General features: G+C 38.3%; 2 protein-coding genes and 2 long non-coding RNA genes across 5 annotated transcripts; 2 read left to right on the forward strand and 2 right to left on the reverse strand.

Moving 5' to 3' along the window:
* Positions 1 to 5,579: 5,579 nt before the first annotated feature.
* Positions 5,580 to 6,210, reverse strand: LOC135679952 (uncharacterized). The gene is made up of 2 exons (XR_010515376.1): positions 6,070 to 6,210; positions 5,580 to 5,965 (listed from the first exon to the last, which is right to left on the reverse strand). It is a non-coding gene; the product is annotated as an uncharacterized LOC135679952 (long non-coding RNA).
* Positions 6,211 to 6,761: 551 nt separating this feature from the next.
* Positions 6,762 to 10,523, forward strand: LOC103991958 (pentatricopeptide repeat-containing protein At4g31850, chloroplastic). Its single transcript, XM_009411505.3, has one exon. It carries the CDS (start codon positions 7,064 to 7,066, stop codon positions 10,361 to 10,363), a length of 3,300 nt encoding a protein of 1,099 aa, XP_009409780.2. The 5' UTR covers positions 6,762 to 7,063; the 3' UTR covers positions 10,364 to 10,523.
* A 3,713-nt stretch (positions 10,524 to 14,236) lies between these two features.
* LOC135678919 (uncharacterized) lies at positions 14,237 to 16,702 on the forward strand. The gene is made up of 3 exons (XM_065192172.1): positions 14,237 to 14,542; positions 15,305 to 15,823; positions 16,231 to 16,702. Exons 1-3 carry the CDS (start codon positions 14,291 to 14,293, stop codon positions 16,456 to 16,458), a joined length of 999 nt encoding a protein of 332 aa, XP_065048244.1. The 5' UTR covers positions 14,237 to 14,290; the 3' UTR covers positions 16,459 to 16,702.
* Positions 16,553 to 25,287, reverse strand: LOC135678921 (uncharacterized). 2 transcript variants are annotated; one of them, XR_010515110.1, is made up of 3 exons: positions 24,754 to 25,287; positions 24,540 to 24,648; positions 16,553 to 24,440 (listed from the first exon to the last, which is right to left on the reverse strand). It is a non-coding gene; the product is annotated as an uncharacterized LOC135678921 (long non-coding RNA). The 2 variants fall into 2 exon arrangements; XR_010515109.1 differs by having other exon boundaries at positions 16,553 to 24,648.
* Between the last annotated feature and the right edge of the window lie 1,181 nt (positions 25,288 to 26,468).

The raw sequence follows: 26,468 nt of genomic DNA on the forward strand, positions 1-26,468 counted from the left end.
TCAATGTACTTCACGTAGCGAGTGATCTCATCCTCGCTTGCCACTTCCTCGGGTGTAAGCATCATTGTATCAAGGACGTACACGATTTTCTTCACCGTGAGAATAATTCTCAAGTTGCGGAGATAATCCGTATAATTTGGAATAGTGAGACAGTTGACATCAAGCATGTTTGGTAAGGGATTTGAATGCAATATTTTTTAAAAATAAAGATGTAGTAGAAATGATTAACATATAAATTTTACAAAAAATAAACAATCAAAATATGAACTTCTATCTTAATATGGTCTCACTATTTTACTAGCAAGTCACATGACACCATCAATATGTGAAACGAAAGTCTCCGGTAGACTTCTAGTGGAGATTAGGATCCAATCAGCATCTTAGTATAACCTCGAGGGACTCGACCAATCACACTAAGTCCAAAAGGTAGGCAACTCTTGTCAATCACAACTTCTTATGATTCTCATCCTGTTCAGCCTCCGAATCACTATGGTCTCGAGGGACTCGACCAACCATGATGTTCGATTAAGTCATCGCCATCGTTAAAGACAAGTCTGATTCGATGATATACCCTCGAGAGACTTGACCAAGCATGCCATGTCCATAGGTCATCAGTGACATTTCTTTGTCATAGGCAAGATAGTGAATCACGATATAGGTGAGCCTTAAGAGACTCGATCAACTCAACCTATACCGGGAAGGCCAAGTCAATCTAATTACCTCACGTTTACCGACTTAATATTATTGAGAGAGGGGTTTCTATGATTTGGTCTCCTAATATGACATGTCACACATATACATATTTAATATATATATACATATTTAATATATATCTACTATATATATACATATATAGTAGGTGTAAAAGCAATCACACCAGATGATCATGAACCACAACTTAATGTGATCAGGCCTGAGCTAGTAGTCCTAATCACTCACATCAAAATCTATGTGTGCAACGATATATCTTCATGCCCTGTGATCATCCATTTCATCCTCACCAGTTCCCTCGACATCTTGATATATCTCCATGCATCGTAATCGTCCATCTCGTGGGTCCCGCTATCGCATCAACGCTCCCGCTACGCCTCCTTGTATGATTACAACTTAATCATAGACACGCAGGCTCGATAATAAATAAAAAATATAATGGAGGCTCGCAGGCCCCAATAATAATAATCATAAGTACAAACATCACACGGTCCATGATCATCTGTCCACACATCATACATCACATGTATAAATCATCATCATGTAGGACTAGTAGATAATAAAAAAATAATAATAATCAATTAAATATTTTAATTAATTAATATTTTTGAAATCAGGGAAACATAAGGAATTTTTTAAATTCTAAGGGGTATTTTCATAATTTAGACAAAAGGACAATTGAAATTTTTTAAATTCCAAGGGGCAAAACTATCTTTTGCCTAGAAAACCCTAAGCCTCTTTCCCTTGCTGCAGCCGCCATCGTCGCAACCCTATGGGCGGTACACCCATGGGCACAGTGGCCACAGGTGTTGCTGCCTTGCGGCGCCTCACCCCGCGGGAGAAGCAACCGCAGGCGCCGTTGCCCTGCAGTGCCTTTGATCGCGGGTTGCTAGCCCCGACGGCCACAAGCCTACTAGTTGTTGCAGGTGGTTGCAGGCACGTAGAGCGAGGGTAGCAACTATTGTTGCTCTTCCTTGCTTTTGCATCAACGATTTTGACGTCAAAAGTTTCTCCAAAATACAACACACGTAGTTCAAAACCAATTTTTCACATAAACAACCTAGCTCTGATACCACTATTGGAAAATCTTAGGGGCAACATCACATACGTAGTGAAAGAACAAAAAACAAAATCCCCTATTCCCAAAGTGATGTTCATCGTCGTGTGGAGATTGGTGCGAAAAATCCGTGAAACAAACTGTGTATATAATATATTGTGTTATATAGGGAGATCGTATATCCCTATTTCGTTGCAGATCTCTAGGAGAGGGTAAAGGAAGTCAAGCGTCCTCCTCTCTAGCGATGATCTACACAGCAGGACTGCAACGATGCTCCTCAAAACTCCAGGCCTACTCTAAGGCGGAGAGGGGAGGAAAATAGGAGAGGCAAGCAAAGGCTCTAGTCTATTTACCACTAAATCCCTCATATTTATAGAGGTCCCCTATCAAACCCATGGATCCTCCCCTATTAAGTATTGGATCTGCATCCAATTACCCAAGCCTCTTAGATTAGTGTATCTCTATCCAATAATCTGTTATAAGCTTTTATTGGATCTCTTTTATAGGATTCAATAATTTAGGGGTTTACTAGATATCCAATAAGATAGGGGCTCGGACAGATATTTCATATCCGAACATCTACTCATCGCAATGCCTACCATATATGTGTGACTCTCTAGGCCCAATATCGAGCTGGCCGTGAGTCATATATGTCAGAACTCCTTCTGGCTTAGTGAATTATTATCTCCATAATAATTCACTCGACTCATCGACTATAGATGTACTAGGCCACTACGCCGCAGTCCCTAGACGATACAGGGGAATCCAATCTATTGGACCTGTCTGTCCTTAATTACCATGTAACTATAGTCCCTCATCCATCTAATATCCTAGAGACCGTATACCGGGTATGGTGCTATTAGACCCATACAGTTTCTACTCGAGTCTCGCTCTAATCGAATTTTCCCGGAGAACTCTTTCTCTCTCAATCTGAATGACCCTGGCTAGGGATTTGTCTGAGCAAGAACACATGAGATATTCCTCTCATGATGCCAAGAGTGGATGATCCTCTATTGACACTCAATAGCCCTCGTAAGGTCGATTGCCACTCTCAATGACCGGTTGTACTAGATTTAGGACATCCAAACTTATAAGTCCAGTATCAAAGAATGGACCAGTCATACAGGGCATCCTTGGTGTCTCAAGTCTAAGGACCAGATACACCATTGGAACTACGAAATCGCTGTCTGACAATAAGGCATCATCAACCATCCAGCATTCCGTAAGCGGAATCAGTGAACTCATTCTCCAATGAGCACCTATACTGTATCCCTAGTCTCCCCACACGAGCAGCTATGAGACCAGCTGCATCCATCATATGGACGGATATACAACACACCAATCTATCCGGTTATTTCGATGTCTCTCTCGAGTAACCTATGACCAAGATTATTTAGGATCGGTATTTAAAGGTGAATCAGTCTCATTATCATGATCTCATCACGATCCGATTCCCATTACATAGATCCAAAGACATCATAATATATACATGCATATATGCAATAATCAATATAAAGTGATAAATGCCAAAATATAATAAGCAAAAAGATTTCGTGTCAAGTCACACATGTCATCACTCAAATGATTGGTTTGCTGGGCACTTATGACTAGCAAGTACTAGGCCAGATATAACTCATGTAGTTAGAGGTATCAGTCGATTTCTCTCTAATCCTAGTAAGAAACATTGGGCAGTAGTGAAATGGATATTAAGATATTTAAAAGGTACTTCTAGGTTGTGTTTATGTTTTGACAATGATGAACCTGTGCTAGAAGGGTACACAAATGTAAACATGGTAGGTGATATTGATTCCAAGAAGTCCACTTCGGGATTCTTGATGACATTTGTAGGGGGGTAGTCTCTTGGCAGTCTAAGTTACAAAATTATGTTGCTCTATCAACCATAAAAGCAAAATATATAACAATTATTGAAGCTTACAAAGAAACTTTGTAGATGAAAAAGTTTCTACAAGAATTGAGCTTTAAACAGAAAGGATATACTATTTATTGTGATAGTCAGAATGTTATTCATCTCTCCAAAAATTCAACATATCATTTTAGATCTAAGCATATTGATGTGAGATATCACTGGATTCGTAATGCGCTTAAGATAAAAGAATTATAGGTGGAAAATGTGCATACCAATGAGAATGAATCATTTATGTTAATAAAATCTTTACCTAAGGAAAAACTTAAAGTATGTAGGTAAAGAGCAGATTTAGTACAGCCCACCATATAAGCTGAAGGAGGAGAATTATTGGGTCTAGCCCATATATGGGCTTAGACCGGACAATTGAGCCTTTGAGCTCAAATCAACAATTAAAAAGAAAAAAAAGGAAAAAAAAGATGCGCTCAAGGATTGGCGTGGTGGCAGGAGATAGAAAAATACGATTTTGAGGTTTTTTTTATATCAGTGGTCAAACGTTATCAGTTTTAACTCAAATTATGTGTAGAGAATCCTTGCAGCAAGCTCTACAATCCTAACGGTGTTGATCTAAAGTTTATCCTCTCTGAAGTACTTTCCTACTATATCCACTTGGTGAGTACTAAACTTTTTTTTTATGAGATCGATCCATGTGACAATGATATGATATTCTTGAGCTAAGATATGTGGTCTTGATATATTATAATCCTCTTATTATTTTAGAGAAGATTTATCATAAACCTGTTATCATTACTAGTGATAGTGGAAGTTTGAGGTGGACTAGGGTCCCGTGATTTTTCTTGCATTGATTTTTCACGTAAAATTTGACATCTCACTTTGTATTAATTCATTATTTAGGTGTTTATGTTATTTTGATTAATATGTATTTTTGATATTTAGTATTTTGATGAGAAACTCATTTTGATACACAAAGAGGGAAAAAAAATTATTCCACTACGAAGGTTTTTCTCAACACAAAGTTAGATAGGAACTAAAAAAACAAAAGGAGTATCCTAAGTTATACTGTTCGAATATCACGTTATCATTAGTTCCACGCTAACTCAAATACTTTATTAATCTAATATATTATTTGAAGATTAATAGTGTGCAATTACATCGTTAATAATAACAAAACTCTTTAGGTCCAAGTAAACGGTCGGCGATTAACATGTAATTGTTCTTATAAATTAACTTTTATTTAATATAAATATTTACAAGAGACCATAATAAAAGGTCTTAGAAAAATCACTTTATGAAAAAATATTCTAATACTTAGTACCCTCAACATTCTAACCTCGTAAAATTATTTCTTATTTTTGAAATGAGCATAAGCATCGAACGAATTTTTATGGAACATTATTTTTGTAAGAATCCTAATTAAATTCAACTATTTTCTAACGCTAAGCTTTGTGAGGAGTTCTAACATCAAAACCAAGCTGACTCCGAACATGTCGACACATCAGACAATCATACCGTAGTGAAATCAGACTAAGAAACAAAATTAATAATATGAAATTTAGACACTGTATATTTTAAGCCTCAACGGAGGCATTTGTTAAGACATAAATTGGTGTGACCCGGATAGGGATAATACAAATAAATAAATTGGATTAGACCTAAGAGTCGAATCCAACAAGCCCCCATCCATCCTACTTGGGTTGGTTTCGTTGTTTATGCATCTGGAAAATTATGTTGCTTATCAGCTTTCTCTCTTTCTAGATCTTTTGAATAACCTATTGATGTGGTGTTGATTCGCAATCTTTGGATAGGTGGACTGAGATTTCAATTTTCTTTTTTGAGCATTTCGAAACTTGAACTTTCATTTCTTAGGATTCCAAATCTCAATCACACAAATGACTACATATATATATATATATATATATATATATATATATAAAGGTCGGTTACTAATAATATAGATTCATGGTTCAGATACAGAAGACATGAAGAACCCAGTTCTTGGATCTCCAATTTATGCACTCTCTCACTCACAGAAGACATAACCAAGCATGCACGAAAGGTACCACAAATTAAGACCATCTCTCACGATTCTTTATTACTTCTGACAGCAACTGCAACTCACAGCAAACCAGAAAACTCAAACAAAGAAGACGATCCGAAGGCGAAACGTCGTCTCCTTCGTCGATCTCCTCCTAGACGGCGTGATAGTCGTCATCGTAATGGCGCTCGGGATCGGTCACGATCACGTAGATGGCGTAGATTATGCCGGGGATGTAACCCAGGATGGTCAGCACCACTGAGAGCCAAAACTCCAGCTGAGACAATCACCACGCAGGAGATCAAGAAAAGGAATCACTCGTGGTTGAGAGAGAGAGAGAGAGAGAGAGAGAGAGAAGAAGGGTGTGTTCGACGTTATTACCTTGCAGCAGCCATACCGGAAGAAGACGCCGAGAGGCGGGAGAACGATGGCGCACAGGATCTCCAGAAACCTCATGCAGAAGCCCATCGCCTTCTCTTCTTCTTCTTCTTCTTCTTCTTCTTGTCTGCTACTATTTCTTTGCCTTCGGGGATCTGCTGCCAATGGGGGATCCGGAACGTGGGTGACACGTGCAGGTGACCCGGTCGAGGGGAGACGTGGCACGTGAACGCACGTCCTTTATAGAGCTCGGTGGCGTGAGGGGGTCAAAACCTTAGGATCCGCCGTCAGCTTTTGTCGGCACGTAATCCTAGCGGTCCGATGCATGATTCAGTTAGCTCGTGTTGCGTGAGAAAATTTCCCATAAATCCCAACCTATTTTATTAGAACAATACTCAAAATTTGAAGATAAAAAATCATTCTCCGTTGTTGTTTCGATTGATTACTTTTATGCTTTATCGTCGCATTTACTGTTCCTTGGAAACAAACTGCAAGGCCGAATTCTCGATCTACATTCGAAGTCCGTAAACCAATTGGACTTAGAGAAGCCCATTTATTGGGCCCAAATATGGCCCGATAACATGGCTTTGAATCCTCAAGATTGATTCCGTGCGCTTACCGGATTCGACAGTGCCCTCCAATAAGAGAATTACCGAGTTCGGATCTAGATATGGATAGTCCGACCTGGTAACTCCTGCATTGCAGATGATGGACGACGGCCACAGAGCCACTGACCTCACCCGTAGCTCCTCCGCCCTCATCCCCCCCGCACAAGAAACCGCTGCAGTGCGTCGTTTGCCCTCCACCTCCCTTTCTCTCTCTCGCCCCTCCCTCTGCGCTCACAGGATAAGTAAGGGAAGCAATTCCTATCTCCCCTTTCGTCTGCCTTGTAGATATATGCTTGTGTATCTCAGAATTATTGGTTACGATCCCACTGAAATTTGAAGAGATTAGTGCTGGTTACAGTTTCTTCTCTCAGAAAGTTTGCTACTTTGACATGGATGTCTCTCTGGCCTCAGCTGTTGCCCCAAGATGTTGCAGCACCAGTTCTTTCCCACCTAATGGCAAACCAGTTGCTTTCCGTAAATGTCTGTTCAGGAATCCAAACCCTTGCTCACACCATTGGAAGAAGCAAAAGCGAATCCGTTTTGTCCGTCCAAGAATCGGCGTCAGAAGCGCAGAGGGGGTCGCTGAGAAGGGGGAATTGGATGTGAGCGTGAGTTCTGCCAATGTGGTCGATGTCCTTAGGTCCATTTCCGATCCGATTCAGGCGCTGTCGTTCTTTAAGTCGGTGGCGCAGCGGTCGGTGGTCGTCCACACCACCGAGTCCTTCGATTACATGCTCGACTTCTTGAGGGTTCATGGGCGGGTGGAAGACATGGCTCTTGTGTTCGACTTAATGCAGAGGCAGATCGTGAAGCGGAGCCCTGACACTTTCTTGATCATCTTCAAGGCCCTCGGTGTCCGCGGGGGTCTGCGGAGTGCTCCGTTCGGCCTCTGGAAGATGAGGGAGGCCGGATTCGTGATGAATACGTTCTCGTACAATGGGTTGATCTATTTCCTTCTCCGGTCTGATTCCGGTAGAGAGGCATTGGAGGTCTACAAGCGAATGATTTTAGAAGGAATGACGCCGAGTCTCCGGACTTATTCCGCGCTCATGGTGGCTTTGGGGAAGCGGAGGGAGACAGAAACCGTGATGGGGCTTTTGGCTGAGATGGAAGGGCTAGGACTGAGACCAAATGTGTACACCTTCACCATATGCATTAGGGTACTTGGCCAAGCAGGAAGAATTGCTGAGGCTTACGGTCTACTAGGACGAATGGAGCAACAAGGGTGCCGACCTGATGTCGTGACTTATACTGTACTCATAGAGGTGCTTTGTGAAGCAGGGAGGCTCGACGAATCGAAGAAATTATTCTGGAAGATGAAGGCCAGTGATCAGAAACCGGATAGAGTGACTTATATCACATTGTTGGACAAGTTCGGTAACATCGGCGATTTGCATTCAGTGCAAGAATTTTGGGAAGAAATGGACAAAGATGGTTACCATGCGGATGTCGTTGTTTTTACTATGATGATAAATGCTTTATACAAGGTAGGGAGGATCGAAGAAGCTTCTAACATGTTGGATGTTATGGCAGAGAAGGGTGTATTGCCCAATTTGCACACATATAACACTATAATTGGTGGTCTTCTGCGAGGGAACAGAATGGATGATGCTCAGGAGCTCTTTAACCATATGGATGTTCATGGTCCGATGCCAACAGCTTATACCTATATCCTGTTCATAGACCACTATGGAAAATCTGGAGAGTTTGAGAAATCGTTTCAGACATATGAGATTATGAAGAGTAAGGGTGTTGTTCCAGATATTGTTGCTTGCAATGCATGTTTGTATGGTCTTGCTGAGTCTGGAAGGCTTGAACGGGCAAAGGAAGTTTTTCATGAACTAATGGCTGTTGGAATTTCTCCTGATACCATCACCTATAATATGATGATTAAATGCTGCAACAAGGCTGGCAGAGTTGATGAAGCTCTGAAGATGTTCAGTGAAATGAGACAAAGAGGGTGTTACCCAGATGAGATTACAGTCAATTCTCTGATTGATGCTCTCTACAAGGCTGGTAGGGTGGATGAAGCTTGGAATGTGTTTCATGGTATGAAGGCAATGAATCTTGTGCCCACTGTAGTAACATACAACACATTGCTAGCAGGATTGGGAAAAGAGGGAAGAGTTAAAAAGGCCATGGATTTGTTTCAGGATATGAGCCACCACAATTGTCCTCCAAATATAGTAACGTACAACACCATGTTGGACTGTCTCTCTAAAAATGGTGAGACAGACTGTGCACTGAACATGCTCTATGGCATGACAGAGAAGGACTGTTTACCTGATCAACTATCTTACAACACTGTAATCTATGGTTTAGTTAAGGAAGACAGAGTTAGTGAAGCAATATGGCTCTATCATCAAATGAGAAAAGTTCTGTTTCCTGATTTTGTAACTTTATGCAGCATCTTGCCAATCCTTTTGAGAAATCGAATGTTACAGGATGCTGTCTATATTACCAACACATATATTTTTCAGCCTGATGCTCAAACAGACAGATTTTCCTGGGTAGCTCTCATGGAAGGAATATTAAATGAAGCTGGAATTGATGAATCAGTTAAATTTGCAGAAAGGATCTGTAGTAATGGCACATTCCAGAATGACTACTTGTTGTGCCCTCTTATCAAGTTTCTTTGTGAGTATAAAAATGCTTGGGATGCATATAATCTGTTTGAGGCATTTAAAGGATATGGTATTTCACCAACCATCGAAGCATATAATCCTCTTATTAATGGCCTCCTTGAAACCAACCTAGTTGAAGTTGCTGAAGGGCTTTTTGCAGAGATGAAAAACGTTGGCTGTTCACCGGATGTTAACACCTACAATGCTTTTCTTGATGCATATGGAAAGTCATCAAGAATTGAGGGATTATTTAAGCTGCAAGAAGAGATGCTTTCTAGGGGATGCACACCGAACAACATAACCTACAATACAATCATTTCAGGCCTTGTCAAGTCAAAAATGTTGGATCAGGCAATTGACATGTATTATGATCTGATGTCGGAAGACTTTTCCCCTACTCCATGTACATATGGTCCTCTCATTGATGGACTTCTAAAGTCAGGAAGAGTAACTCAGGCAGAAAGTTTGTTCAACGAGATGGTTGAGTATGGATGTAAACCTAACTGTGCTATATATAACATTCTTATAAATGGGTTTGGAAAGGCTGGTGAAGTAGTAAAGGCTCTTCAAACTTTCGAAAGGATGGTTAAAGAGGGAATCAGGCCAGATGTGAAGTCATACACCATTCTCATAAACACACTTTACATGGCTGGCAGAGCGGAAGATGCTCTCTTCTATTTTGAGGAATTGAGGGTTACTGGACTTGAACCTGATTTGATTACCTACAATTTGATGATTAATGGTCTTGGAAAAGCTCAGAGACTACAAGAAGCTGTTGCTCTCTTTGATGAAATGCAAGATAGAGGAATATTTCCTGACTTGTATACTTACAATTCCTTGATTCTCAACTTTGGGAAGGCTGGGATGGTGGCTGAAGCTGGAAAGATGTATGAAGAACTCCAAATCAAAGGTTTCCGACCTAATGTTTTCACATATAATGCACTAATTCGAGGTTATAGCACATCAGGTGATGCTGACCATGCTTATGCTGTGTATAAGAAGATGTTAGTTGGAGGGTGCAACCCTAATTCAGGAACATTCGCACAACTTCCTAACCAATCATGAAGCAAGTTAGAATTTGTCTATATGTATCACAGATTGTATGTTACAAATTCTTCTTAGAAAATAGAAATATTGATGTCAACTAACTTCCAATGCTGTATCATAGTCAATAATGATGCTATTAGCATTTTAAAGCTGATCTAATTATTTCAATTTTCTTTTATGATACTTATGCTTCAAACTGTCTCATCTGGTCATGTTCCAAACTGTCATATAATATTCGTTTATCAGACTCAAATTTGTATATCTATGTCATCATTTGGATGCTTTGGTTTCTGGTTATTTCCAATTTACAGCACAAGTAATTCCTAGTCCTCTTCATGCATCATCAGTTTAACTTCTTGTCACTAGATATTCTTAAGTCAGTTGCAAGATGAGATTGTATTATTCAAACCTTTGAAACCACAATTTAATGCTACAAGAAAAACATGTATTTGTAATATCTAATTTAATTTAACAATGTGATTTAAGTTGTAACTTAAAGAAATGAAGCATTTTGTTAGTAGTTAGTAGTAAACAAGTACCACACTCTTATAATATCTCAATTAGCTTTTGCTACTGTTAATGAAGTAAAAGGAAGTGAATCTTTGAGGACTTTTTCCCCCTTATGTTAAGTTAGTAGAAATCTGATAGAAGATCTCGAGCAAATTTAATTTTTGCTCATAAATCAAAAGAAAACAAATCTCTTCTGGGAAATTTTCCCTTATGAAATAGTAATACAATATTTTACTTAACAAGAACCTCCAGTAGGTGGCCTATCAGTGTGAGTAAAAATGGTTCAATTGCAGCAAAATCATTTGTTATCCATTTCTAATTAGCTAATATACATATATATATATATATATGAACACCATATGCATATTAAATTTTGGAACCATATTTGTTTTAGTGAATGCAATATGCATCTAGTGTGTGATTGAAAAAGATTTAAATAAAATTAAAACGGATATGAGTATAAATGTTTGTCACCAATAAATAATCAAGATCAAACTCCAAAAAATAAATTTATTTTCTTGAATAATAAAATTTAAAAGCAAGTTTGATAGAAAGAGAATGTGAAGTAACAATACACTATACTCGTCAAGACTAATCAAATTACATCTTTCCTTGTGTTTTTATTCAAACTGAGATAGAACTCAAAGCAAATCCATATCCATATTGTGGAAATTTTCAATAGCTCAGGATACCAATATGGATTTGTGATGGACATATGTTTGTGTAACCATATCCACTTCCACCGTACTTGTCAAGTATTTGTCTTTTACCAAGAAATACACAGGGGAAAGGACCATCTACTCCTCATCGCTAAACAGAATTCTTAGTGGTTTAGTAAAGTACTCCTGATGGTCATTCTCTATTGGAACTCTATGTTATTATGTCTAACATTTTGGTATTGTGTTACAACCACTTAATGTGTATACTTATGTCATGTTATGAACAAGAAAAATGATATAACCATACAAAGATGAGTCTTACAGTAAAAAAGAGCTTATTCTAGTTGTTTATAAAATTTTGTACAACAAAATTCCAAGCATGCATCGTTCAGATTCTTTTCAAGCTGAGGTTATCTGTTTCTTGTCATCATTTATGTTTAAAAAGGTCAACTTTATCTTTCTGCTGAAATTTTGCTTCATCATCGGTGACTTTTTAGACAGTTGTTAAATTGCAGATCGTTGCATATTGTAGAGCCAATTGAGCAGATGGAGTATCATGAGGCATAAATGCCTGGTAACATTCTGATAGATCATGGACTTCCATTAGCACTCTAGCTCTGACAGTATATGCTTTATTTGAACATTTAATCTTGCTTATATTTTTCTTATATAAACTGTTTATATGAGCTACCAAAGAAAACATCAGTACAAATGATGAACGTAGCCTTGGGGAATTTGGGTCTAAGATACAAATTGATATTACTTAATATCCTTGATATAAGCTGCATGAGATTCTTATGGAATCCTGAATTTGGCTATTCTATCTTTCGTTTGCATGCTTCATGCTATTATTGTGATATTTTCTTTAAAGGAAACAAAATATGACATACCAAAATGATGCTAATTTTTCCTAAATTTGTTAGAGAAAATTAATCAGCAGCAGTAGACTTCCAAATATTCTTGCCTTTTCTGTTCTTAATTACCATTTGTGGTATTGAAATTGCATACTTTTGGGAAAGAGCATGGGTGTCTTGCAGTCCTAAATTATAGTGGAGCCTGATATTGTTTCACAATTAGCTACCTTAATCGTGAATATATCAGCTTCCACCTGCTGTTTTACTTGAAAACTTACAGAAAATGAAACATGAATGTTAAATTTTAAATCCCTGCAAACTCATCAACTATTGTCCTATGCTTTCATTAATTTTAGTATCAGAGCAGATCATCAGTTCATATCTGAATTCTGCCTCCTTTAATGTTTCATCGAGTGTGTAATTCACCCACATGTGAATCTTTATATTAAACCCTTCGTTTTTGGTTTTCACCATTATGCTGCACATGAGTCCGCATGCCAAGCATATTCATTCTTCATCCAGCTTGCTTGAGGGGAGATGCTAAAGTTGGATATAAGTTGAGCTTTTTCCCATCAGCTTTTATTTTGAAAATCTGGTAATTCTTCCAGAAAAAATCATCACGTTCTTAACTCTTCCCCTCACATATGGCCTAGTAAAATGACTCGAGCTCTGTTACCATGTTAAATTCTAAACCCTTGTCAGCCCATGTAAAAGCTTAAGCCAATAGATAGGACTTGATAGTTCATTTGTATTGTGAACATGCAATGCAAGCATCTTATTTAATTTGAATCTCCTTAAAAGGAGAAAATGCCGTTGCATTAAAGCATATGATTTTCAAGGCCTTTTCCTCTACCGAATGATTTCTCTGTCATGTAAAATTCCTTATTTCATGTATCCTTCTACTCAAGATTGCTTTTGCTTGTTCTATAACTAGTATAATTATCAACACAAAAGCACCTACATTTTCTTCCTTATGTATGAAAATGACTGTTTTAATATTAGGCAGTTAACATTGCATAAATTTACAAATTTTATTTGATTTTTTGAGCTAATCCAGGACCAATTTGGGTCTCTAGGACATTGTTGCTATCTGCATTGGAGATTTTATTCGAGGAGAAACCTTATGGTTTTGACTGTTTTATGATGATCCTAATGAACTCAGGTATGGATTGCTAGTTCTGTGTTCAGGGAGTTGTTTGTTGGTAGATCTACCAATCCATCAACACATGCAAACCCAGGCTAGTTCCAGATCTCCACCAGCAGATGCTCAGTATCTGGCATGTCGTTCGGTGAATCTATTGGTATATCTATAAACAGAGTGCAACAAATCTAGTTTCTGTAATATGCTTACATCTGTATGCTTCAAACAAGTGAGTTGCAGGTAGATGGTACATCGAGGTTGATCATTGCAGACTTCTTGGAGATTAAATGCGGGTTTGAACTCATTTGGTTGCGTGTGTTTAGGTAATCACATCCTCATGTGGGGAAGAGTAATGCCTGCAACTGCTAAAAGGTTGTATTGCCGGCAACTGCATCTCTGAAGGTGAAAGGAATTCCTTTTCTTGCTGATTAAGGAGGATACAAAAGGAATGAATTTGGCATTGTATTGTTTATTTTGTGGTTATGAATCTTATGATATCGATGAGTTCTTGCAGTGTTTGTTTCAGTAAGAAATGGATTGGGATCACAGAGTTTAAGAACGTTGGAGACTCGTGTAGTTCGGTGGATGGCTTATTGCCGCTGGATGCTTTGGTGAGGCAGGAAGAGGAGGCCTATTCATTAGACCGAACCGGCTGGCGGTTCGAACCGGTTATTTTGGATGACGACAATGGGCCGATTCCTCCGGATAAGTCGGGAGTCTTTTAGACCAACCCCTCTCTGTCTCACTCTCTCATCCTCTTCCGCCTCGCGCTCTCTCGCCCATGGCCTCAATCCTGAGAGCGCCGGCGCTCCTCATCGCTCCGCCGGAGGTGGCAGCGGGGGCGGCCCGAGGGGCTTCTTTGGAGGCGGCGAGGAGTCTTCCATTTTTCTCTGCGAGGCGGAGGATCTCGTGGCCTTTAAGGCTAAAGCTGTCCCCTCTTGCCTACAAGCCGCTCCGCTTCCCAAACCTCGGAGGCTTCGCTGCCTATGGGGACACGACCGAGGCCGGAGAGACTGCGAAAACTGTGGAAAAGGTTTTGTCTTTTTTTGGTTTCCGCTGTGCTTATTTTAGGTCCAAAGGCACGAGTTTGCTGATGAACTCAGAGATTTTTCTTTATGGGGTGGGGGTTGGGAGATGTTTATGAGCATGGTTGATTGATTCGTTCTAGAATTTGGTTTTCTTGATGCGTACTTGTAGTTATTGCATATGAAATTGTGTTGGTGGTTGCCGGTTTAATCGATTCCCCGGAAATTGGTTGGTAAATACTACCTGTTTAGGAAGTTGCTTGTTTCGTTTTGTAATACATTCGTCTGTGATGCCCGCTTGATTGAATATTATAAGGATTCATGTAGTTGGTCCCAAATATTCGTGACATCATTGCTTATTATTGTTGCTGTATCATGCAATTTGGAGTTTGTAGGAGCTTGAATTTGTGGGCAGGGTCATGGTAGATGAATCTTTCAAATGAATCTGTTCTGTAGTTTGTGCAAAGATACTGCTCGAACCTTCTTGTTGTAGAATATCCCACATTGTAGCTTCATTAACTAGATCTTATAAAAACATCCATGTTTTCTTGCCATGCATTGCTTCTTTGTCAGATCTTCATGTCATCAATAATCTTTCCCAAAATGCTTAGGACATGATGGTTCTTGGTGATTTAGGCAGAAGTGAGAAGAGTAGTTTTATGATCATTGTTACATCGATCTCTATTCATTTTTACTTAAAACCACAGTTTATTGAGTTCTATTTTGTGAGTGATGCCTGATGTGATCATGTTAACATATCTATATTGCAGGAGGATTCTGATGAAGAAATTTCTGTAGAGGATGAAGCAACCGATGGTGATGGTATTGACACAGAAGAAACAGTTGCTTCAACTGTAATGCTGTCCCTACAGTTATACAAAGAAGCCTTGGCAAATAATGATCGGTCAAAGGTTTCTGAAATAGAAGCTTTTCTTCAGTCAATTGAAGATGAGAAGAACTCTCTTTCGACTAAAATTGCTGCTTTGGCCGAAGAATCATCTGCAGAACGGGTCCGTGTCCTTAGGATCAGTGCCGACTTCGACAATTTTAGGAAGAGGACCGAGAGAGAAAGGCTTTCTTTGATGACAAACGTGCAAGGTGAAGTCATAGAGAGCTTATTGCCTGTTTTAGACAACTTCGAAAGAGCTAAATCCCAAATAAAGGTGGAGACACAGGTAGAAGAGAAAATTAATAGCAGCTACCAGAGCATTTATAAGCAGTTTCTAGAGATCCTAACCTCCCTAGGTGTGGAAGCAGTGGAAACCGTTGGGAGTTCGTTTGATCCCTTGGTAAATTATCTTTCGCTTTCTCTTGTATAGATATATCACTCATGTCATACTTGCAGCCTGCTTTTCAGTTCTTCACAGACTTTGTTTCCCTGCTAATATATGGAACATCTTTGGTGCTATCTATAATTGTATCCCCTGCAGCTGCACAGTGTGGATATCTTCCAACAACTTACTCCCTGGGTCAAGTTTTACATAGACTAGTTTAAAGCATCATACATATCCAAGAAGTCAGATTTGATTTACGTTAACCCAGTCCTAATAGCACTAGTCCGAAAGCAGCAGATATCTGAACCTATGTATATAGATTTATCTTTTTCTTGATTGTTTATTTGCTTGACCAGATTTGTCTCTGCTCCTCTTTCTCTTTTCTTTTTTTGTCATTGCTTACTTGTGATTTGTTGTTGAAGTTTCATGAGGCCATAATGCACGAGGAGTCAACGGAGTTTGAAGAGGGCATCATAATTCAAGAATTCCGTAAAGGTTTCAAACTTGGGGAAAGACTCTTGCGCCCATCAATGGTGAAGGTGTCCGCAGGACCAGGCCCAGAAAAGACTATAGATGATGAAAATGTGGTGATAGTTGAAGATATTGACTCAAGTGAAAGCATGGAAGACGTAGGCCATGATTCTGGATGACTTCTAATTTGCACCCAGTAATTTTGTTCATGCAATCATTGTTTAACAAACCTTTTCAACACAGACAGTTTTGCGACTCACTTGCTTCATCGGATGGGATTTTTTTTTTTTTTCTTGTTTGAAGTTTCTGTAAACATACAGCTGCAACAGTGTTGGCAATCCTCACATTTCTGTAAAATGTGACTTTGGATAATTTTGTTACAGATATTGAGCTACAAAAGTAAATTTTATTGAATTCAGTACACATTTTTTCTTTTTGAATGAAGTTTGAGATAATTTTCTTGGTTGTTCGGATGGCAGTCACCTTATTTCCACTTTGCCTCTTGGGAATACATCTATTTGTGTACAAGCTACGGTGGCATAAAGTAGCAAGAGTAAGATGGCTACTAAAAGGCAAATAGAATGCTTCGTTTGGAAGCATACCTCCTGCGGGTTACATTGTGTGCTATGAATGTTAGAGAGAGAGAGAGAAAGACGAACGAGAGGTTGAAGTAAACAGTGAGTGGGATGGACAACGTTGTTGGCAGAACCATAAATTGCTATGCTCAGAACCCTGCACAGAATCTGCTGCATCTTCCCTTAAAACTATGAACACATTCTCTTCTCCTCCATAAATCACAAACTTCAATCTGAAATCTTCCTCTCCGATTCCTCTTAGCGCCGTCAACATGACAGTCGATGATATCTTCCACGCCCCTGTCGAAGAAAGGCTATCCAGTGAAAGGAACAAGTAAAGTTTCCACATGGACTCCTGCTTCTCTTACGATCAATCCCATGGCTCTCTGTCACTCCACTTGCTAGGAATAATAACATCATTGGCTCTCTGTGTCGATAGAATCCTTCTGCTACATTGAGCAGGTAGAATGTGTAGAATATATGCTGGACTGATCATGACATATTCATCAAATGTCTTTTGGATTTGTCTGATTCCCACAAGCTAAAGGCAATAAAATCTGCCGCTATATATATGAAAAGGATTCCAGGTGTTCAGGTAAGATGGATACATGGAGAGCACAGAACTCGCTGAGAATAGCAGTCTAATACAACTGGATATTGACTGACACATTGATTACATCGTGAACCACAATTTTTCTTGATATGAGGATTGAGATATCGTATCCAAACTGTCTCAGGTAAAATATATGTGGTTTCAAGAGGTCATGTTGTTCCGGAAATACTGAAAAGTACTCCAACCAAATTCAAGAATATATAACAAATCTAATGAATGGATTTATCTTTAGTTACCTGATTATTGATGGCGGAGTTTGATATCACATTAGATGTCCCATCAATCTGATAACTCGATCGGGTGTCTCATACAATAACGTCTTTAAGTCTCAACTATTTAGAATTGATTACATGGATCTTCCTAAAATTTGAACTTAATATCATTTCGACTTTAATACCATCTCGATCGGACTTCTTATCTCAATTATACAAGTCATATGAGCATTAACCATAATGTCTCATCATAAGCATAATACTAGACGATTCTATATATATAATTGATGACCGTCGAAAACCACAAGGCTTTCCAACCTACTTAGGCATTTATCAAACCATCTCATTCTCTCTCATAAAATTATACCCAAATTGGCTTCAAACCTCTAACATGACGGAGACAACCATGGCAATAATAGTTAGCTATAGTTTCTCTCAGCAAAACGCAACATCATTGTACAAGCAAGCCAAAAAGAGATGAAATGGAAAAGGAATAGGAAGACATAATAATGACATCAATAAAACAAGTGATGTTCTTTCATCAAAATAAAACAGATATTTCTGCAAATTGAACACACACCATTAGAATAAAGGCATAACACACTGCATTTTTTTTAATTATGACTCCACCAGATAGCAAGCATATTAAAAAGAAAGACAACTCTAATTTTATTTTATTTTTTTCACCAAGTCCATCTAACAATCTGCAACATTATAACAAACAAAATATGCAAAATGATTCAGTAGTGAATTAATTATACCACAATAATTACTCTCAACTTTTTGGAGAGAATATGATGAAACTGTCTTGCCATTTTATTCATTCAAGATTTTGAGATTAGTTTTCAGCATTTTATTTTGGTTTCGAGATACATTACAAATCATCATGCGAAGAATATAGCAGCTAAAAATCAACAAAGAAGAAGCCTCCATACATACCTCAACCCTGGTCTTGCCTTTGTTTCTTCAACATCAATTTCACCAGGAAAAACAATTATAACTTTCTTTAAATTCTTGTGAGTATTTTTCATTTTCACTTGCATATTCTTACTCCATTCACCAAATTCTTGTACGAGAATTTCTGTACTGATAGGACATCTCTGCCGATTCCTTGACTTCCTTTCCTAGTAAAGCAAGCATACCGTGAGACAAAGACTTGGTGGTCAAGTTTTTGGCTAAGATGAGATCAACAACATCATTAAGTCTATTAAAAATGGTTTGGACTTTGGATCAGTCTGATTTATTTCATACTAACTTGGGAGGAGTTTCAAGAAGACTTTCGACATTTTTTTGTTCCCTTGTAAGTCGAGATTCAACACAGGATTTCTCTCCATACCGATCTGAGAAGGTTTTGCACTACTCTAGCATAGTGCCGGAGGACCCCAAACTCTTATAAAACAAGGGACTGCGTGAGGGCAGATCCATACAGCAAAAGATTGAGACACCTAAATATCTTCTTTTATGTCTTGCAGAGTGTTCTAATTGATCTATGAAAACAATCTGAAGCAACATGTGATTTCTCATCAGCGAAACAAATTACACTTCATAATATGACTGCTGTTGGACTTTTCTCGTCTGTTGATCTCAAGATTCTGATTATTATATCCTTCAAGTATTTCCTCACTATTTCTGATCAAAATAGCCCGACCATCAGTATTTTCTTTGTGATTGTTGTTGCTCGTTTTGCACCAGTTGTTGAAAGAGACTCCCCCCCCCCCACAATCTTCAACCGGTCATCAATTGACAACATCAATTTCCATCTTGCATGCATGACTTTGCCATTGACATTACTTGTTCCTTGTTAATTTCATTACCACAGGTCAATACTAAGACTAATGGTAATGGGTAAACCACCATTAAATATAGGACACACACAAGTCAGATTCGATTCGAAGTCAACAACTTCATCATAAGCTGTTTCTTAGGTTGAAATGACTGATCTGTGCCCTAACTCTATTGGTAAACCTTGGTTGAGTTAACAAGTGTCCAGTTGTGATGGATCCTGGTTAAATATACTAAAAAGTAATACTGAGCTGATATTTCAACAGATGAAGTCAGCTTGATTCAACAGCATCTTAGATAACGAAACTTGATAAGGGCATCTCATAAACCGACAACCGTAAAACGTATTTGAATGGACTAGTACTGGTTCATTGCTTCTGTAGCAACTGCAAAATGAAGATCAAGTCGGATGACTTACCACATACATTACAGGTTATCTCACAGCTGAAATTTATCGCCATCGGCTTTACATAAATTTGTTTAGGATGGAAGGAGCTACACTGTATGATTACTAAAACAAGACAACCGAACCGATAATAAAAACAAATGGAATATAAGTTTCCAAGTAGTAATCACCCCATATGGTTTTGGATGTAGTAAAAGAGAAGCGAATTCATGAAGTTGAAGGACTTCGGCCTCACAGTTAAAGGAACTTTTGAATATCTTCAATCCGCAAACTAACCAATGCAACCACCCAATTAAATCTTTCATAACTCGGTTTCACACAAAAACCAGATTCTTATAAATACAAAAATAAGATGAAGATATCTAACTAAAGTTATCGGCATCAGAAGAATAACACAAGGGCATAGCATTAGCTACCAGTATAGGGTTCGGTCAACGAATAATTTGAAGTCCTTTAATTTTTTATTTCAATACTGTATGAACTAACCAAGGACATTTTCCCTTGTGTATGTTGTTTATTTACAATAATTTTCTAGTTGATCAGAACCTTATTGGGATTAATTCTGGACATGAACCATAAATACAAAACCTGAGAAACTAATTGATAGATAATTAGTAGATATAGGTCTCATACATCAAGTTAACTCACTTTCATCAATTAAAGAACGATAAACATGTAAAACAATTTGACAAGAAATTTTAAAAGAAGACAAGTTTTAGATATCTGAGGTCTTCATTCAACATGAAAGAAAGAATGTAACGTTAAAGCCGATAAATTTCAAGCATGATTGTTAATGTAAAAGGGATGCACATGAGCATACTGTGATTACCGTTAAATTGTCCTCTAAAACCTCTTGCATACGAGTTCAAGTTTTGGTAGTTGAAAAGAAAAGAACACTTTAGGACCATCGAACGGCAGCGTCAATGATCTTAGAAGTGTATATAGGAACTTTTGGATGAGCAGAAAGAGTTTACAGATTGAAAATTAAGGGGAAAAAAGTTTCCCTCATGAATGTGTATAAGAAAGTTAATGCGACATGCATTTTATGATATGATAGCATCAACTACTACGCACAAATAAGCAATAAAATGAGAAAGAACATGAAAAAATAATTGAAGTAATTTATTAACTTAGACATCCTAAAGCATGAAAACAACAAAGTCTTAAAACTATGAATCTGTAAATGGAAAAAAGGGGAAAAGATAATACAAAAGGCAGAGGAAGATGGCAAAACAAGGAAACATAAAAATTCTCTTTTGCATGTTCATAGATAATGCTTATGATAGTATACAGCAAAAGGTGCCAAAGAATATAACATTCAAAACCTAGTAGCCGCCAACATCATACCTTCAATCTTGTGTAGGGTTCGATACATAGCAAGACGTGCCAAACAACATACCATAAGAAAGCTAGTTGTAGCAAGTATCAGACCTTCAATCTTGTTTGCCCTCAATGGTCATAGTTACTACTTTTTTCCCCTTATATTTCCTTGTATTGTGGAATTGACATAAAGACTTACATTCTAATAAGGAGAGCTAAATGAATATGAAACCAATTTACTGAAAAACTCACTCAGAGTACCATATGATGATCCATTAAGCACAAAACTGAGAATGTAAAATTAAATTCCATCATGATTATGATATTACAATACATTGTTCTATCATGTAAAAGAATACAAAAGAGAAAAAAGAATGAATCATATCTCCTATAGAAGCTTAGGTGTACTGAATTATGAGGCTATCCTCAACAACATACCATTTTAGATTGAACATACCATCAAAGTTAAGAATAAGCATGTTCTACCCCAAGATAGTCAAAATACGGGTACCCTTAGAACAAGATTAATATTATTCCAAAGATCGCCTATTTTTCTCATTTTTATAATAGTCATTTTATTATTACAATTCTGATGTCATGCAAGATAAGAAGATAAAAAAAACATCAATGTTAGACGAGCAATATGAATCTTCAATTACTTCAAACAAAATTTCAAAAATATTTTTTATACAAATACTAGCAATTTCTAAATCATAAGAAAATAAAAAAAGTTTCACGACTCAACAAATAAAAATTGAAATCATACAACCAAAATGACTGACCAAAAGCTTCTACCTCAATTCGAAGAATAAAAGTCAAGTATAATAAATCATTAATGCCTTGTATTATAAACTTCAAAGCTAGTGCAAACTTGTCAAAACCAATCATCCTCAATACTTTTGTAATGGCAAAGAGACCAATAAATGTCGAACGATGATGCTTATCTACTTGTGTGGATTAATCACAAGGTCACAAATCGACTCGCATAATGATCACTCATTCCATAGCCAAGATACAAATACTAGCAATATGAATCTTCAATTACTTCAAACCCTCGGTGTCTTTTTATACCTATGAAATATTTGCAGTATGCACACAATCGTTTTATAGAATCCACAGTTTGCATGTCATAGCAACAGCATGAGTATGAACAATCCAGAAATCAATTCTTCAAACCAACCCTATAACCGAGAAATCATGTTCTTCACAACCAACAACGAGTGCTTATCATATTAAATCATATTCCCATCGATCCTCATTTATCAAGAAAAAAAATTATTATGCAAAAATTATCTTCAAAAAGATAATATTTGCACTAAGATTTCTCTCAAGTAATTTTGTGCTCTGATAAGCCCTTATTCATGCCTGCAAACTCGAAGTCCAATGCCTAAGGACAAATGCTTAGCGACCAAAGTTGAGGCAATTTATTATTCCATGTTTCCAAATTGACAATTCACAGTAAATTGAATATTATGATTGCTACTATTGCCACTGTAACATTTTTCTATGTCAAACAAAGTGACTAACCTATGTCTTATCCTTAGGAAACCATATCCTTGTGAGATTGCAGTCTTTCTGCAACATCGGGCCTACTTAAAACAAAAGGCATTCAAAAGAACACAAGAACAGAAGTTATATCTGGTAATGGCAATATAAACCAAACATTGTCGATGATAAGGAATCGAAAATTCCATAACATGAACGAAATATGGTAAAAATTGGGCTGCAAACAGCTATTAAAGAAACATATCATTGGGTAGTGAGTTGATGGAATAATATCTTTCATCTTGAAACGTCTTATATGGAGTCGTAAAGACAGCCAGGATGAACAATAATCTGGTGAAAGAAATGGGCAGATTCATGGAATATGTGAGGCAAAACATTTAACTGCAGTTGTAGAAAAAAAAGACAAGATGAGAAATCACAAAACAAAAATACTCTGGTGAAAGAAATAGGCAGATACATGGAATATGTAAGGCAAAACATTTAGCTGCAGTTGTAGATAAAAGATAAGATGAGAAATCACAAAACAATACTCTGGTGAGAGAAATAGGCCGATTCATGGAATATGTGAGGCAAAACATTTAGCTGCAGTTGCAGATAAAAGATAAGATGAGAAATCACAAAACAATACTCTGGTGAATGAAATAGGCAGATTCATGGAATATGTGAGGCAAAACATTTAACTGCAGTTGTAGATAAAAGACAAGATGAGAAATCACAAAACAATATTCTGGTGAAGAAATAGGCAGATTCATGGAATATGTAAGGCAAAACATTTAGCTGCAGTTGTAGATAAAAGATAAGATGAGAAATCACAAAACAATACTCTGGTGAGAGAAATAGGCCGATTCATGGAATATGTGAGGCAAAACATTTAGCTGCAGTTGCAGATAAAAGATAAGATGAGAAATCACAAAACAATACTCTGGTGAATGAAATAGGCAGATTCATGGAATATGTGAGGCAAAACATTTAACTGCAGTTGTAGATAAAAGACAAGATGAGAAATCACAAAACAATATTCTGGTGAAGAAATAGGCAGATTCATGGAATATGTAAGGCAAAACATTTAGCTGCAGTTGTAGATAAAAGATAAGATGAGAAATCACAAAACAATACTCTGGTGAGAGAAATAGGCCGATTCATGGAATATGTGAGGGAAAACATTTAGCTGCAGTTGTAGATAAAAGATAAGATGAGAAATCACAAAACAATACTCTGGTGAATGAAATAGGCAGATTCATGGAATATGTAAGGCAAAACATTTAGCTGCAGTGGTAGATAAAAGATAAGATGAGAAATCACAAAACAATACTTTGGTGAAAGAAATAGGCAGATTCATGGAATATGTAAGGCAAAACATTTAGCTGCAGTTGTAGATAAAAGATAAGATGAGAAACCACATAGATCCAAAGATGAGTAAAAGCACTAGACACAGATCTACCCGTCTATGATACGTATGGACCAGAAGGAACAGCAGCCATGCCTAGTGTAGAGCGAGAAACAATCCATGAAATAGGAAACTACTGCGACAATAAACTTATCGTAAACGCTATGGTAAGAGAAGGGAAAGAAAACTACCCTCAGGTGCAACGCAGATCTGCTAGGCTCTACTTCTTTATGTGCCTTCTGAAACTTAAAAGAGTTCAAGATCCATCTTCAGCCATGAAGCAAGACAAACTTCGGTACAACTGAGTCTGGAGATCTCATACGATGATGATTTTTCTCCATGGTTTCGACAAGGATAGATCTGTATAAGAACTTGTTGTTCGGCAAGTGGGGAAGATAGAAGAAGATGAGGGGGAGAAAGAAGGAACAGAAAGAGATGGGACCAGTCAAACAGTGATACCCGTTAACAGATCCATCCTCAAAAGTCACGCTTCCTCTCTGCACCACCACGCCTTAATCATTATTATGTGTTCCTTCTCCTCTTGGATTTTCCATCTCGATTCAGTGGACTGGAATCCCACAGACAAAGCATGCCGAAATTAGAAGCAAACCGCATCTCAAAGCATGACCAGAAACGTAGTTTTAAGAGGCGAAGCAAGGTACCATAAACATACCATAATAGTCCATGCGACCAGTACTATCTCTTTGCCTCGGAAATCCACCTCTCTCCGTGGGTGTCCGCGCCAGACGAGACGTCTCACAGAGTACAAATGCAGAGACGTCCAGAGAGAGCAAGAAAAAGAGTCGTATATATGCAGAAAATCCAGCAGACGAGATAAAATAACAGTGAGAATCCACAGGGAAAAGACAGACATGAACTCTACACCCTCGTGGCCATCTCTCCAGAGAGACACGATGTTCACCTGCACACCCGGCTTTCCAGTCCATCAAAGATATTATCAGCCTTCAGCGCTACATGCTTTGAGGGACAGAGAGAGCTGACAGAGAGAGAAGTGAGCACGCAACAGATAAGGCATCAGATCGATGCAATCGCCGCTGTGTGCTCACTCTCTTCTGTCAGCCCACATACCAATATATATATATATATATAGAGAGAGAGAGAGAGAGAGAGTTAAGGCCAAAACTTCAGCGAATCTGACGATTTCTGAGACGAAATGAGAGGAAGTGAAAGGAGAGGAAAGCGTTCAGATCTGATTTCTTCTATGTCTCTCTCTGCTACGCCCATCCCTTCCCCTCCTCCTTATATAGATCATCAGCATCCGTCTAGGGTTTCCAGTGCCTACGCTACGCCCCACCGAACCCCACTCCACAGGGGTGCACGTGTCACCTCGCAAGCCGCATCATGAGGTGAGAAATCTAAAGATGAGCGGCAGAAAGAGAAGCCTAATTTATTAATGGCTAATTAATCTTACTACGTAATTCCGATAATATATAACGATATAAAGAAGAGGGAAAAGAAGATATAAATAAGATTCTACCGACGCTGTCTGTCGCCCGCTGATTGGTCTCCTGTCGCACTTGCTGTCCGTTTCGTTCGACTCCTCGGCCAAAAGACAATAAATGTCTTCGCTCCAAATGGCTCCGCCCCAAAATCTTCCTCCCGGGCCCCATCGTCAGCCACATAACAGCCATGTAGGATGAGAGACGGGTGGGTGGCTGATCCGGTACGTGAAGCTGGACTCGTTGGAAAAGAGACGTATCTCAATCATAGCCGTCGGATTCAACCGGGGTTATCTCCTGTTCATGATTGGACCACGTAGAGGCACAGGTGGTGGTGTTATCTCCACCGTACAACGAATGCTTGGAAGGTGTGAGATATGAGATTTAAGGAAATGTCACTCGACAGGCAATCTAAACTTATTGAGACGCCACGCATTTCAGGCTCGAGCCAAGCTAGTGGTCAATCAAAAGGATGACATAAATCCATTTTTTAATGCCCATTTGGGGCATTAATTTAGCAAGTACTGTAACGCAATTGGAATGCTTCTTCTTGGATTCACTTGATCTTGGATTTTGGGGGGTCTGTCATCGATCGATGTACAGGAAATTTATCAGGAGAACTGTGTAGAAATATATATATAACTATTACAAAAAGAAGGGAGGACTCGAACGAGATATAAGTGCTGGGCTCGAATCCCACCTTTGTCACTTACCCATTGCAAAATGAAAATTTCATTTGGCAAAGATTGAAAAGCAATCGACCTCTTCTTGTGCTATGACAAGACCTATTTCTCAATATGTATCTTCACTCCGAATCTTGCATCCATGGGGTTTGCTCATAGTAGGCCTGTATGTATCTAAAGAGGAGAGCACAGCTGCAGACTCTATGTTTTAGGTGGAGGAAAGATATGTCATATATGATTATGTA

The sequence above is a fragment of the Musa acuminata genome, chromosome BXJ1-7, assembly GCF_036884655.1.
Source record: "Musa acuminata AAA Group cultivar baxijiao chromosome BXJ1-7, Cavendish_Baxijiao_AAA, whole genome shotgun sequence".
In the NCBI taxonomy this organism is placed as follows: Eukaryota; Viridiplantae; Streptophyta; class Magnoliopsida; order Zingiberales; family Musaceae; genus Musa; species Musa acuminata.